The sequence below is a fragment of the Panthera pardus genome, unplaced genomic scaffold, assembly GCF_024362965.1.
Source record: "Panthera pardus isolate Hobbes unplaced genomic scaffold, ASM2436296v1 HiC_scaffold_27, whole genome shotgun sequence".
NCBI classification, from domain to species: Eukaryota; Metazoa; Chordata; class Mammalia; order Carnivora; family Felidae; genus Panthera; species Panthera pardus.
The window spans coordinates 107,257,079-107,271,903 of NW_026526843.1; the positions used below are offsets into that span (position 1 = coordinate 107,257,079).

The 14,825-nt window shown below is 40.9% G+C and overlaps 1 protein-coding gene across 2 annotated transcripts in view; it reads left to right on the forward strand.

Annotated features, from left to right (window-relative positions):
- The first annotated feature begins 1,738 nt into the window (after positions 1-1,738).
- Positions 1,739-14,825, forward strand: part of SMPX (small muscle protein X-linked) — a 54,382-nt gene continuing 41,295 nt past the window's right edge. Inside the window, exons 1-2 of one of the 2 annotated variants that reach the window (XM_019433559.2) lie at positions 1,739-1,950; positions 6,520-6,576. In XM_019433559.2, coding sequence (XP_019289104.1) covers positions 6,538-6,576 — 39 coding nt within the window. In that variant the 5' untranslated portion in view covers positions 1,739-1,950; positions 6,520-6,537. Of the gene's footprint in view, positions 1,951-6,131; positions 6,172-6,519; positions 6,577-14,825 lie in introns of those variants that run through there. The other variant, XM_019433560.2, reaches the window with a different exon arrangement.

The window sequence follows — 14,825 nt, forward strand, 5'->3', positions numbered from 1 at the left end:
TGATAAATAACTCACTTTTTGTGCCACATGATCTCAAAGCATGGTGCTTAAACTGAAGTTTAAAGATTCTTTTAAACAGCACATGAATGGAATGGAAAGGTGAGCTGCAAACTGACATGAACTGCAATTATCTGCTGGCCTTCCAGCTACAGAAAGTTTGTTTTCTTTTTACCAACCTGAAAACAAGCTAGTTTCTTCCGTGTGGAATGCATTCAGCTGCAGGGAACAGAAATGTGACTTCAGGGGCTCATATGAACAGGACCTTCTTTTCCTCACATAATGAGAGAACTGGGCGGGGATGGTGGCTGGCGGTAGCTCATTGGCTGACTACACTGCCAGGGACTCATACCTTCATATAGTGGATGAATTATAAGTGTGCTTGCTCTGTTTGATCCTTCTACTGAAGGGAGCCTCTGTGTAAAGTTCCAGAGACTGAAGAAACAAAGTAAATCAATGGATTAATAAAAGTAGTGTTGGGGCGCCTGAGTGGCTCAGTCAGTTGAACTTTAGACTTTGGCTCAGGTCATGGTCTTGTGGTTCGTGGGTTCAAGCCCTGCATTGGCATCCCTGCTGTCAGCTGTTGGCGAGGAGACTGCTTCAGATCCTCTGTCCTCCTCTCTCTCTCTGCCCCTCCCCTGCTTACTCTCTCTCCAAAAATAAATAAAAAACATTTAAAAATGAAAAAAAGCGTTAAAATGATGAGCACGAGAAAGAAAATCCAATCCCTCTCAACCCCCAAAACCATACAAAATGAAAATAATGAGCATGTGTCTTAGGATTTGGCAGTGTTCTGTTTAAAATGTATTTTGCCTCCTACCTGGTCCTGTCCCCTGTCATATTTAAAACAGATATTTCCTCTTTGTTTTGTTTTGTGCTGTTGTCTCGTATGGTCTGTGGTCAAAGTCATTGTCACCAGTAGAGGCTGTAGAGCACAGAAGGCAAGGACTCAGCCTTGGCACCAAATCTGAGTTGATTGATCTGGGACCATTTATGACCTACAGAAAGGGTGATGTCTTTTTTTTTTTTAATTTTTAATGCTTATTTATTTTTGAGAGAGAGAGAGAGAGAGAGGGAGAGAGAGAGAGAGAACATGAGCAGGGGAGGGGCAGACAGGAAGACACAGAATTTGAAGTAGGTTCCAGGCTCTGAGCTGTCAGCACAGATCCTGACACAGGGCTCGAACTCACAGACTGTGAGATCATGACCTGAGCCAAAGTTGGAATCTTAACGGACTGAGCCACCCAGGCACCCCAGAAAGGGTGATGTCTTATAGTTCAACATAATATTATAATTATCATCATTTAGTGGCCATTTATTGAGTACTGATCATGAAAGAAATTTAACAGCTCCTCAGTGACCAAGCTAGGACTTAAACACTGCTGCATGTCTGTGCCCCTGATAGGCAGCTTGGTGCCATGCTGCTTCTCTCTAATTTTTATTTTTATTGAACACCCCTCATCTTCTGGCCTCTGGGTGATAATGCTAAAGATAGAAACTTTTCCTACTTTTTGAACTTCACTGTGTCCCCTCAGAACATGTGAGAAAGTGCTGCCAGCATCTTCTGGAAGATTAGGAGGGCAGTAAGATTCCGTAGCCACCTTCCGGCTGACATTTGAGCCCTGCTTTCAGCACGGTCAAGCCTTTCGGAGGAAGCCAGTATATGGTTTGTATCAAACTCTATATTTAGGAAGAACAACTGTGAGCTATGACAGGAATTCTCTTTAACACTTAGCCTGAAACCGAGTTTCCCTCTAGCCCCGAGCGGGGAGCAGCTCTCAGTACTGAGTGAGGCACCGAACACTTGAGCTATTTCAGCCACATGCAAAGCATCGGAATTGAGATCACAGCTCAGAGGACACCAGGCGTCCCTTCCACCTTCTGAGGAGCCTTGTATTCTTGCATCTGGCTGCTTGGGACTTTCCTTAGGCAGTAAACAAATACATAAAGCAGGTAAGCAAGAGGACCCAGCTCAGGGAGCTGGGGATTTCTGAAGAAGATTTCCTTGATACCTAACTTGAAGTGACTACTTAGAACTTTGTAGGCTTGTGACTAGTGGATGTAGCTTCTATATAAATTCACCGTTCAGTGGTATTGTTGCTGATCCTGTTTTATAAGGTGTGTGTGTGTGTGTGTGTGTGGGAGGGAGCTATTTGAAAGAATATTGAACTAAAACTAGTTTTCACTGGTGGTGCCATTACAAAAATTTCCACGGTTCAGATAGGATGACTGTGATCCTGAACATCATGTCATTTTCATTCTTATGGCCAGGGTTACAGTCAGTCAGCTGCAGAGTGATTCAGGCTGTAAGCCTAGAAATAATCAAGAGAATTTGCAGCAGAGGAAACCTGTAATGCTAGCTCTCTGATTTACCTAAATGCAAATGATTGCCGGAGTTGTCGCACAGTACAAGTTTAAAATGCTTTGCCCCTCTCCCTAAGCACCGGGCTTGGCCCCAATGATAAAGTTCTATCAACGTACGGATCTATTAACATTCCAAAGGCATCTTTTTGAAAGCACCACTTTGGTCAGGTGTTCCCGATGCCCAGCAGGGTGGAGGGCAGCACTTGTCTGTCTCTGTGGGCACCAGGTTCTGAGACATGGCAACGATGAGAGTGTCTCTTGCCTCTCGGCATATTTCAGGCAAAGTGAATAAGGAGTTAGTCAGTTCATACAGCTGAACATCTTTCTACACTCTTCTCAGGGATTATTTTTAGCTGCGGGACAGAAGATAATTCCCTGTGAGAGTGAGCTTCAGCCATTTAGTAGACCTTGAAAAAGAACAAAGCCCCTTCTATCCAGATATTGATTTATTTTACTCTGAATCCCTTTTTATTAAATCAGTGATATTAATGTTGATAAATTTTTAGTAAGTGTAAGAGTCTTATTTAGAAGTCAGATATTAGGTGCTGCCCAATCAAAACATCAGCAGAGGTATATTGTATATGACTCAGCATACAGACCGTTAAAGTTCCCCCACTGACTTGCAGATCTTCCAGGAAAACCCAACTGTGCTAAGCTGGCAAGCATTTCCATTATAGTATAGGCTTTGTAAAAGTCAATATGTCTTGTCAAACTTTCCGTGTTCCCAAATTTTAGCCAGAACCAGGAGACACAGTAATAGAGTGCTTTAAAGAGTACCTCTTTGGATGAAAAGCTGGGGCCAGCTGTGAGTAGAGTTGTGTGTCTAAGGCATAGCTTTCTTTTTTGTTGGTGAGACGAGGCGTGCAGATAAAGAAGGAAGGTGCATTCTACACTGCATCCCTAACGGAGGTGAATGCAGGGCCAGGGAAACAGCCAGGGAACACTGTCTATTTTTATTCATCAGCGTGCTTTGCCCTGATTTCTCTGCAAATAATGAGGACAGCGGGAACGGCTTGCAGGACTGATTTACACAAATGTTATATAGCCTGTTTCCAAGGAATGAGAGCTGGGATCTGACCAATTTTCTAAAGATGTTTCTATTGCAGATTGACATATATGTTAAGAAGGAATTCATATGTAAATGAGATTATACAGAGGCTATATAGGAGACAAAGCCCAAGGTAGATCTATCTTTTAGCCTCAGAGGTCCACAAGAAACAAAGCAATCTGATAGTTTAGTGAAAAAAAAAAAAAACAAAATCAGCCTAATTAAAAAAAAATCAATGTCATATAAATAATACAATCATTCATTGCCTAATTTTTTTTTACATTTCAACATGCTATTGTAATAACAAAAGAAATTTCCTACTTCTCATGTTTCAAATCAATGTACAGTAACTTTTTAAAAGTTTCAAGTGATATTGGTTAGACTGTAGCTGTACACACAGAGAAAACTATATACGGAGATGTTTAAAGTCCTGTGAGAACTATTGCTTTGCATGACTTCTAATAGCTTTTGAGGAATAGAGACATTAAATATTAAACTACTAAGCTTTTCCTTTTGAAATTGAACTATGTATCCTAGATCCAAAAATTAAAAAGCCTTCATTGAATCTTTGACACTGTAGGAAAGACAGAAATCTATATGAAACATGTCATAGAGAAAAATGCATTCCTAATTGTTCAATTTCTTGTTACTTTTTAATTTTTTAACCAAAATGAAAATGATTCTAACTAGACTCTTCCGGATAGAGGCCATATATCTATGTATTACCAAAACATTCAGGTGAAACTTTAAAAAATCTCATTGTTTTCATGTATGTGACTCCAAAGACTTATATTTGGATTCGAGATTTTAAAAATTATGTAACTGTTTGACTTCGTATAATAGAACCTAAGACTTTGAAAATCTAAAAGAACATGTTTTTCAGAGTTCTCAGCTCTTTTTTCTTTACAAGTGGTGGAGGCGTCACTACATCAATTCCTTTTTTTAAAATTTTTTAAAAATGTTTTTATTATTTATTTTTGAGACAGAGAGAGAGCATGAGCGGGGGAGGGGCAGAGAGAGAGAGAGAGGGACACAGAATCTGAGGCAGGCTCCAGGCTCTGAGCTGTCAGCACAGAGCCCGATGTGGGGCTCAAACTCATGGAGTGTGAGATCATGACCTGAGCTGAAGTTGGATGCTCAACCGACTGAACCACCCAGGCGCCCCACATCAATTTTTTTTTAATTTTTTTTAACGTTTATTTATTTTTGAGACAGAGAGAGACAGAGCATGAACGGGGGAGGGGCAGAGAGAGAGGGAGACACAGAATCGGAAGCAGGCTCCAGGCTCTGAGCCATCAGCCAGAGCCTGACGCGGGGCTCGAACTCACGGACCGCGAGATCGTGACCTGAGCTGAAGTCGCACGCCCAACCGACTGAGCCAGCCAGGCGCCCCACAATTCTTTTTTAAAAATGTTTACTTATGTTGAGAGGGAGAGAGAGAGCATGAGTGGAGGAGGGGCAGACAGAGAGGAGAGAGAATCCCAAGCAGGCTCCACACTGTCAGTGCAGAGCCCGACGTAGGGCTCAATCTCACCAACTGTGAGATCAGGACCTGAACTGAGATCAAGAGTCGAACACTCAACCGACTGAGCCACCGAGGCACCCCCACCAATTCTTTCTCCATACTTGAAGCTGTAGATCAGGAAAGTACAGAAAAGTCACTAGCTGTGGACAGTGGCAATAAAACAATAAATATTTGCATCAAGCTTAAGTGTTCACGCGGTAGTTTGGGGAACATTATGTCATTTTGATTCTCACCACAGCCTGTGAATCAGGTAAAATTTGAGGAAGAGGATAGGGGCCTATAAATGTTGAGTGACACAGGCCAGGTTGCACAGAACTTGTAGCAAATGCCCACGCTGCTGTCTGTGTTCATTTATTCACAGGTTAGCACATGCATTTACACCAGTCAGTAGAGGAATGTCACTCAACCCATTTTATACTTTGGGTTTAAGTAGCAGTATGTTTTTCATTCACTCAATTTTCACCTTTTTCCACTGGGCCTGTCAACATTTAATAGACCTAGCTATGACACTACTTAGACTTGTGATAACATGCCAGAGCTGGGCTGTTCTCTGTCCCCCTAGCGCCAGGAAAACCTTGGCCACTAGTCACTGTGCTCTAAGCCAGGTCTCCTGATCTGAAAGAAAGCACAAGTCCTTTGGGAAGGAAGCACTGCTACATCTTGGGGAAATGACATAGTCATGTAAGTCCTATTTGCCTTCTGAGGCTATTTCGAAAGAGAAGAGACGACACGGCCACCTGGGTGGCTCAGTCTGACTCTTAATTTCGGCATTGGTCATGATCTCGAGGTTCATGGGACTGAGCCTTCCATCGGGCTCTGCCCTGTCAGTGCGGAGTCTGCTTGGGATCCTCTCTCTCCCCCTCTCTCTTCCCCTACTCTGCTCGTGCTCTCTCCGCCCCCCCAATATAAGTAAATTAACATGAAAAAACATTAAAAAAAAAAAGAAGACAGGTGAGGCTTATGGCTGCCTGTGTTTACAGAGCCTGGGGTCTACACACTGTGTGGGGAGAGGTGGCCCCATCCTCACAGCGTCTCCCAGGGCTGTGCACAGTGAACACAGACAATGTGCACAGTGAGCCGAGGGCATCACAGGAGTGAGAACATAGTTGAAGCCATTTCTATTTGGGTGTTCGTGGAGAGGAGGAGCTCCCAGTGGACTGACACACAGCCCCGGCAACAGCTCATTCAGATCACAAGTTCAGTTTCAGGCGGAGAGCTTCTGAGGCCCCAAACAAAGGTGTTTTTTTCCCACAACCTCTTTGCTTTGCTGCTCTTGGCAGTGGGGGCAGGAGGGCAGGGAAGGAGATGATAGCGCCTTTCAAGTTTCTCATTGCCTATCATTCGATCAGGGGCAAGGCGTCTCAGCATTTCTCCTCCTGAATGATTTATCCGGGCGCTCTAGTGTTCCCTCTCCCCGAGGCATTAGGAAGGAGAGTCTCTCAGTAACTTCGGAAACTGAGACGGAAAGAATATATGGCCAGTGAAAGGGGTGACTGCCCAGTTGAATCATGAGTTAAGTTCTAATTTATCAAGACTGAGAATCTCAATGCCGCCACCTTTAACAGTTTCTCACTTGTTTTTTTAGGGATAAGACCCCGTGAATATGTCGAAACAGCCAGTTTCCAATGTCAGAGCCATCCAGGTAAGTAGGCATATTTCTGTTTTAACATCAGCTCTGTGACGCCTAGCCTGTTTGCTTAATAACTCAGACCTTTTGTGATTGTTCACCCCTAACTTGGTAATTAACTTCAAGAAAAGCGCGACTCATAGGGCACAAATGAGACAGGATATAAGGCTGGTAAGGTACGACTGAGGAGGGAGAAGCTATTTTTGCTCAATTGTGCTCAATTGTAAGACAATCAAAGTTATAACTAAGAATCAAATAATTGCCTACAAAAAAATGCAGTGTTTATTTTTTGGACGTTTTTCAATCTATATGTTTTTGACATGCTCATGATAGCCATTAACAAAAATCAATTTCCATTTTTATATCCAATTAAATTTGCTGACCCATGTGTTTAGAATATATCCTTTCCTGTCAAGTGTTATTCCCAAGGTTTGGGTATTTATCTTGTAAAGTCTGTATGCTATTATGTCTCCTCCTGTCTTCCCAGCAAACAAATTCTTTGGTTGTTTCCACTGACTTAAGAGTCACCCCAAAAAGGGGAGGGGGAAATAGGCATTTTGGAACACAAATACAATTACGAAGGTAACTTTCAATATTGTTTTTACTCAATACTTAATTTTTTATTTTTTTGAGGTTTCTGGGTTTAACTCCCAAATGGCTCCCACACTGTGATGCTGGGCACACTGCTTTAGTATAAATTTCCATCTTTCTCTTCCATCAACATGGAGTCATCTGTGCTTTCTCTAAAGGAGCTTTTAAACTTTTTTTTTCCCTGGACTTTTCTGAATCCCACAGGACATGAGGCATAGTTCCTGAATATTTGGGGTCTGATGCACTGTCACAGCATAAACATAAGCAATTGACCATATTGTGGAAGGGTGTGCATGTGGCCAGATTGTGGGGTTAGAAATCCTAGCACACACTGGTGGTACATGAGGTGGGTGGGGGGACAAATCTTCACCTGTCATGACTAATGCACAGTCTTAAGTGGATGGGCTTCTTAAGTGGAAAGATGTATTACAACCTCTGGAAAACCAGTCATAGAACAGACTACCAAGAAAGAGCCTATTGGCAAGGATCCGACTCCGCATTGCCACGTTTAGCCCTGTTGTGTCCACCTAGCGAGTGTCTGACATACCTTGAATTTATTTTGCCTCCCAGATCTGTGGGCATCCTGGAGCCTTTGAATCTTCTTTACAGGAGTTTGAATCCTTAATCCATACCAGTGTGGAATCATGGGAAAACTACTTCATCTCTCTGCCTTTGTTTCCACATCTGTAAAATGGGGATAATTGTTATTATCATGTCCTCATGTCCTAGAGCTACACATACAAGTTGCTTAAAACAGCATAGTAAGCCCTCATTAAGTGACAATTATCATAATAATTATCATTCAGGAATGCTCTATGTTAACGTGATGAGAAATAATACCATTTAACCACTGCATTTAAAGCTCCCAAAGTGCTAAACAGCACATTTAAAGCTCCCAAAGTGCTAAAAAAAATTTCCTTTTTATTTTGCAGGACAGAAAAACATAGTCTTCTCTCAGGCTGTCTTTGCTTCTCTTCCTTTTAAAGCTAAAAGTGTGTTGATTTTTCTTCCTTAGTGCTTTCTAGCTTCCCTCACATCTACACTGAAAATTCACCAGTATTTTATCTACTAATTTTGACCTTGATATATTTTTAGGTCTGTAATATTTAAAAAGCTGCTATTGACTATTCTCAGTAGCTGTTATTTTACTGCATTTAAAAAATTCCATCCACTCTACCAACAAAGGCAATAGAGTGATTTCTTATGGATGTGATATTGCCTCTTTCAATATACTTTATGCCACTCAAAAAGACTAATTTAAGGCACCTTCAAATGAAATATTATTTCTTGTGGCTAAATAGGATCTGCACTATCTGATACTTTTCTATAATTTCTGCATTAACCTAAAGTAGGGTCTATTAAATAAAATACGAAAATGGTTACACTATGTAAAACAGTTTATAGTAACATTATTTAGGGTACAGTCCTGTCTGGAACAAATAGAAACCCCAAATGATGAGGGAATGCTTTTATTGTTTAAATACCACTTAAAGATCTTAAATGTTCTAATCAACACATTCTAGTTGCTTCTTCTTTTTTATTTTAAATTTAAAAAAATTTTAACACTTATTTATTATTTTTGAGAGACAGAAAGAGAGTGCGAGCAGGGGAGGGGCAGAGAGAGAGAGAGAGGGAGACACAGAATGTGAAGAAGGCTCCTGGCTCTGAGCTGTCAGTGCAGAGCCTGATGTAGGGCTTGAACTCACAAACCTCAAGATCATGACCAAGCTGAAGTTGGATACTTAACCAACTGAGGCACCCAGGCACCCCTTGAAGTTGTTTTTTTTTTTTTAATTTTAGAGGGAGAGACAGTGCGAGTGGGGGAGAGAGACAGAGAGAGAGAGAGAGAGAGAGAGAGAGAGAGAGAGAGAGAGAGAGAATCTTAAGCAGGCTCCATGCTCAGTGTGGAGCCCAATGTGGGGCTTGATCCTACAACCCTGGGATCATGACCTGAATTGAAATCAAGAGTAAGACACTCAACCGACTGAGCCACCCAGGTGCTCTGCTTCTCCTTTTTATCAGGATCTTATTTCCAATTCAACTGTCATTTCCTGGGTATACAATTTGTGACAGGCACTGTGCAAAGTGCAGGCCATGCAGAGATGAACTGATATCCGATTCCTCTCTTTGAGGAGCTCATAATCTCCAGGCCTTACTAGCTGTGTGACTTTGGGCAAGTTGTTCATCCTCTTTGTGCCTTGGTTTCCTTATCTATCAAGTGGGGAATTAATAACAGTACTGGTCTCATAGTTTGCTCAGAGAGTTAAGTGAATTAATACATGTAAATACTCAGGCCAGTATCTGGCTTATTATAATTGCTTAATCAATATTAGCCATTATCATCAATCATCATCATCATCATTATCATCATCATATCACCACCATCATCTAGTTCAACAGTTCCCAAAGTCTGTCTCTTAGAATACTAGTTTTATGGGATGCTTTTTGTTAATTAAAGGATTCCATGATAAAATGTTTGGGAAATACTACATTAAGCAAAGTTGAATAGGATCTTTGCTGCAGAATTTTTCAGAGTCCATAACTTGGTAATGGCTTCATGTATTTCCAAGAAAATGATGATGTATGCAAAGTTTTCTACATATTGGACCTTTAATTTTTTATTATATTTTTAAAATGTTTATTTATTTAGAGAAAAAGCATGAGTGGGGGAGAGGCAGAGAGAGAGGGAGAGAGAGAATCCCAAGCAGGCTCCATGCTGTCAGTGCAAAGCCTAATGTGGGGCTCAATCTCATGAACCATGAAATCATGACCTGAGCCAAAATCAAGAGTCCGATGCTCAACCAACTGAGCCACCCAGGAATCCCTAAATATACTGGACCTTTTAAATGAGTATTTTGCAGGATAGTATTTTGCAGCACAAACTTCTAAAAAATAATGTCTTAGATCTCTATTTTGTCTGGATTGAGCAATTTAAGCCACTGTCAGCTATACTTACAACAGGTGGGCATTTAGATAGTTGAACTATTGCATCTGTGTGCATCAGACATGTTATGGATTGTTATAATGAATAAAATAATGAATAGCAAGGCCCTGGTTTATAGCACACAATTCCTTAAAAGATATCTCTCCTTTTAATTTTTTTTAATGTTTATTTTTGAGAGGGGGGGAGGGTCAGAGAGCGAGGGAGACAGAGAATCTGAAGCAGGCTCTGCATTGTCAGTGCAAAGCCCAATGTGGGGCTTGAACCCATGAACCATGAAATCAGGACCTGAGCTGAAGTTGGATGTTCAACCGATGGAGCTACCCAGGTGCCCCAAGAAAAGTCTCTTTTAACTCTCCAAGTAGTGCATGGAATAGCCTTGGTTTCTTTTCAGCTGGTTCCATCTCCCCCATGCCCCAGATTAATAAGGGAGGCCAGAACTAGGCCTAACCTCTGAGGACATGGACAGTTGTCTTTCCATATCCACATTGAAAAGGTGGCTTTGAATTATAAGGGGATTCTATATAAGTCTGCATTTCTTTTCAGTTGTATTAATGCAATCACATTTATGCCAGGGACATAAAAATATCCTGCAGGAGTCAGTTGATCCTTCCTTTGCCTGGACAGGGCCTTTGTCTCCTAAGCAGCTATAAGGCTGTATCCCAGATGTTGGCAAATGTTTTCTATAAAGGGCAAACTAGTAAATACTTCAGGATTTGCACATCATTGGGTCTCTGTTCTGACTACCCAACTCTGCCATTATAGCACAAAAGCAGATATAGGCATTACATAAATGAATTGAGTGTGGCTGTGTGCCAATGCAACTTTATTTATAAAAACAGGTGGCAGGTTGGATTTGGTCCATGGGCCATAGTTTGCTGACCTTGGTTATTTACTCTCCAGGCTGCTTGTTAAACCCCATTGTTGATGGGGATGGAGTTGCAACCAAGGTAACATCAGCACACTCAGCATAGTGGGTCTGGTCCCTTCAGATGAAAGAATTTGAGATGACAGGTGGGGAAAGCTAGAGCTGGTGGGAAATCCAGTCCTATCGGTGATCTGCTCAGCAAGTCTCTCTAATGAGACCAAGTGACACTGGCCACTGGCAGCACCTGCCCGTCCTTCCCCTTCCTCCTGAACACACTCCCTTTGGAAATCACCATGGGCCTCAGCTCACCCAGAGCCAATGTTCTCTGGGTCGTCACTGGCTTTTATCTCCACCATTGATCAAAGTGAGCTGAGTTTTATGTGTCCTTTCTCATGAGATCAGAGAGCTTCATGGTTGAATGGAAAAGAGTCCTGTGCCCTACTTGTAGCTCTGCTCTGTGACTTCACCCCCCCACCCCGGTCCTCATGATATGCAAAAGGAGGGTGTTGCATTATATGGACTCCCAGCCTCTGTGCAGCTTCTAATAGTCTATGAACTTCCTGAGAATAACTTCTAAGGTTTCTTATTAGGATGATAATAATAGTCACAGTTTATTAAGGGTTTACTATATACTTGGCATAGTACAGTGAGATCCCCATGGATTATCATGGAAGGTTTAGAGAAGTGAAAGAACTCACACAGGATCACGCAGCTTGTAAGTAGGAGAGTCAGGACCTGAACTCAAGTCATGTGATCCCAAAGCCCATGTGTGGAAGCTCTCTGCAACATGCTCTTGTCTCATTACTTACCACCCCAACCCTGGCACAGAGAGTGAGAATGGAGGGGTGGGTGGGACCATCTAAAGGGTAATCATAAGTACCAAGGCTACCTCAGGGGACAATTGCCATTTTATGGATGCCAGGTCCTGCCTTTTAAAGAGCTCAAGTGACATTCAGAAATAGTGTCAGCATTTTAGGGAAGAAGCTAATAGCATACCCTGATTAAAGTCATCTTAAACATTAGTTGGCTAGGAGTGAAAAGTACAAAGTGACTCGGTGACACACATGGTCTCAAAGTAAAAACAGTCATGGCCACTGCATTACCACCTCTCTGCTTAATTGACTTAACTAAGCTGCTTGTGAAACAAAACCTAACTCTTTTATTATATATTTTAAAGGAATGATTATATGAATGCTGCATCATTAGTGAGTGTGTGGCTTCTTATGGGAACTTGTCTGTTGCTACCCAACCCATGTGTAGAACAGAATATCATGATGCCCCAAGCTTTAATATTTTTTTACCTTCACCACTGGTTATCATTGATCTTTCACTCCTCATTTCCCAGGGAATAAAGGCTTCATGGAAGAAAAAAACAACCCAACAAAAGTCTTTACAGACAGGTGTCAGGGACTCTGTTTCCTGACTAGGATTTCTAGTTTAAAAAGTATTACGGTATTTCTAAATACTAAATACCAAAAAGTATTTCTAGTATTAAAAAGTATGTGTCCTTGGCACAAGGGAGTAAACTATAACCACCCATATTTTGTCCATTAATCAAATACAGTGGTTAAAGATACAAATAATATAATGATACATATCTTCCTTTAATATTTTATTTAAATTTAAAAGTAAAAATGAACCTTCATTTGCCACTTGTTCTAATGTATAATCAAGGCCTTTTCTTTGATCATGGATCTACTATTTCTTTCTTTTTTTTTTTTTTGCTTTTATTTTTTAGATTTTATTATTTTTTTAATTTTATTTTTTAAAATTTATATCCAAATTAGCTAGCATATAGTGCAACATTGATTTCAGGAGTAGATTCCTTAATGCCCCTTACCCATTTAGCCCATCACCCCTCCCATACCCCCTCCAGTAACCCTCTGTTTGTTGTCCATATTTATGAGTCTCTTCTGTTTTGTCCCCCCTCCCTGTTTTTATATTATTTTTGTTTTCCTTCCCTTATGTTCATCTGTTTTGTCTCTTAAAGTCCTCATATGAGTGAAGTCATATGATTTTTGTCTTTCTCGGACTGACTCATTTCATTTAGCATAATACCCTCCAGTTCCATCCACATAGTTGCAAATGGCAAGATTTCATTCTTTTTGATTCTATGAACATGCTAGAAATCTCAAAATGTCATATCCTGCTCCATTCAGAGAGGCCCAGGACACTAAGAATAGGAAAGTGCAGAAAGAAATACTGCAAAATGCAGCCCTGTGGGGTTTCCTCTGCCTGTGCCCTGGGAGGATGACGTGGTGGGGTGGCTATAGATTCTGGCAGGAGTGGCTAGAGACCTTTGAAAACTAAAGATAGAATCAGTAGTGGTCATCTGAAACAAATATGCAGTGAGAGGAAACTCCAAAAGCTTCAGCACTAAAAGGAGAAACAGAGTGGGGACCAACAGAGAGGGGTAGATAGCAGAACAATGGCTATGGAAAGCAAAGTGGATAGGGATTGTCAATACCCAGTGTCAGGCAGCTATCAAAATCCAACCCTCTGAGGAAAGAAGATGTCACTCCATTGTAAGTCACATATGAGTGGCTGTGGAAGGAATACTGTTTCCAGAATCCTCAGGCTCAAAACCTGGAGCCAAGCAGGAAAACAGTACAAATAATTAAGGGAGTAGTGGAATTAACTTACAGGGAATTCTTTCTACTTTTCTTCACCTGGTGAGATCAAGTGTAGTATTCATTTCACATCAGATAGGTCTATTATCAGGGAACTGTATCCTGTTCTGGCAAGAGATGATCTAGTAGATTTTTTTCCATTCCAAACTTCAAGGATGTAACAAATTATGTATAGTTTGGGAAAGCGATGCGCTAGGCTTGCTGTATCGGGGGGCATATTTAAAAATGTGTAGGATGAACAAACGTTAATGAGGGAAAAGAAATGCAAGAGAATGTGTTACAAAAGGAAAAACAAAGGCCTGCTTCCTTTGCATTTATACAGAATCTGTATAGAGAAGGAAGTCCAACCCTTATAGAATAAACAAAGTCTAGTAACATCAATGATATGGAGTCAACTCAACATACAGAAAGTCTAACATCAATGACTTGGACAAACTCCATTTGCTTTCACAAAAATGTACCCCATATTAGAAATCCATTTTGAATAGCAAATACCATACCCAACTTGCAGATGGAAAAATTAATCCTTGAGAAAGTATTTTATTTGTGTTGAAACAGAATGAGTCGGTGAAAAACAAGAATATCACACAATTCTCTGGCTGATGAAATGAAAAAGAGAGCTAAGGTCTACATATTTCTATCAAATTCAAGTTACAAGGAATTTTTCTTATGGCTATAATTCAGTGTATAATTTGTCACTCAAATATCACCACCCTACAATTACATTAATGAAACATCTCTAATCATTTACAAAGCACTCTTCTGACACTCCCTTCAGGTGTATGTTCATGACTGGATAATTGACGCATTCTTGGGCTGCTTTGGATGCTGTCTATATCTTCTGTCAAAAAACCCATTTAGGTTCCTGGTTTTTTGAGTGATGCCTTAAAGATTAAAAAGCATCAAGTCAGCAAGTTAATGGCTCATTTTTCAATGTGGCCTTTCTTTGACACCTATTTTTGAATTATCCATTTTGCACGCCCGTTTTCCATGGCCATTTTCAAAGTGGAAGCCTGCAATTTTTGTACCAGTTTAGAGAATTTTAGAGTGGTTAGAGCTCATTCTGGCCAAGTAAAAAGAACTCTTCAGACAGGGGTTGAGAGAGTGAAACTGTCTGTCCCTAAGGTGAGGTGGCTCTGACTTTTCCTCAGACTGTTTGTGTGACCTTGAGCAAATCCTCTAACGTCTTTGAGGCTCAGTTTCTTCATCAGTGAAACAAAGGTGATAGTCTGAA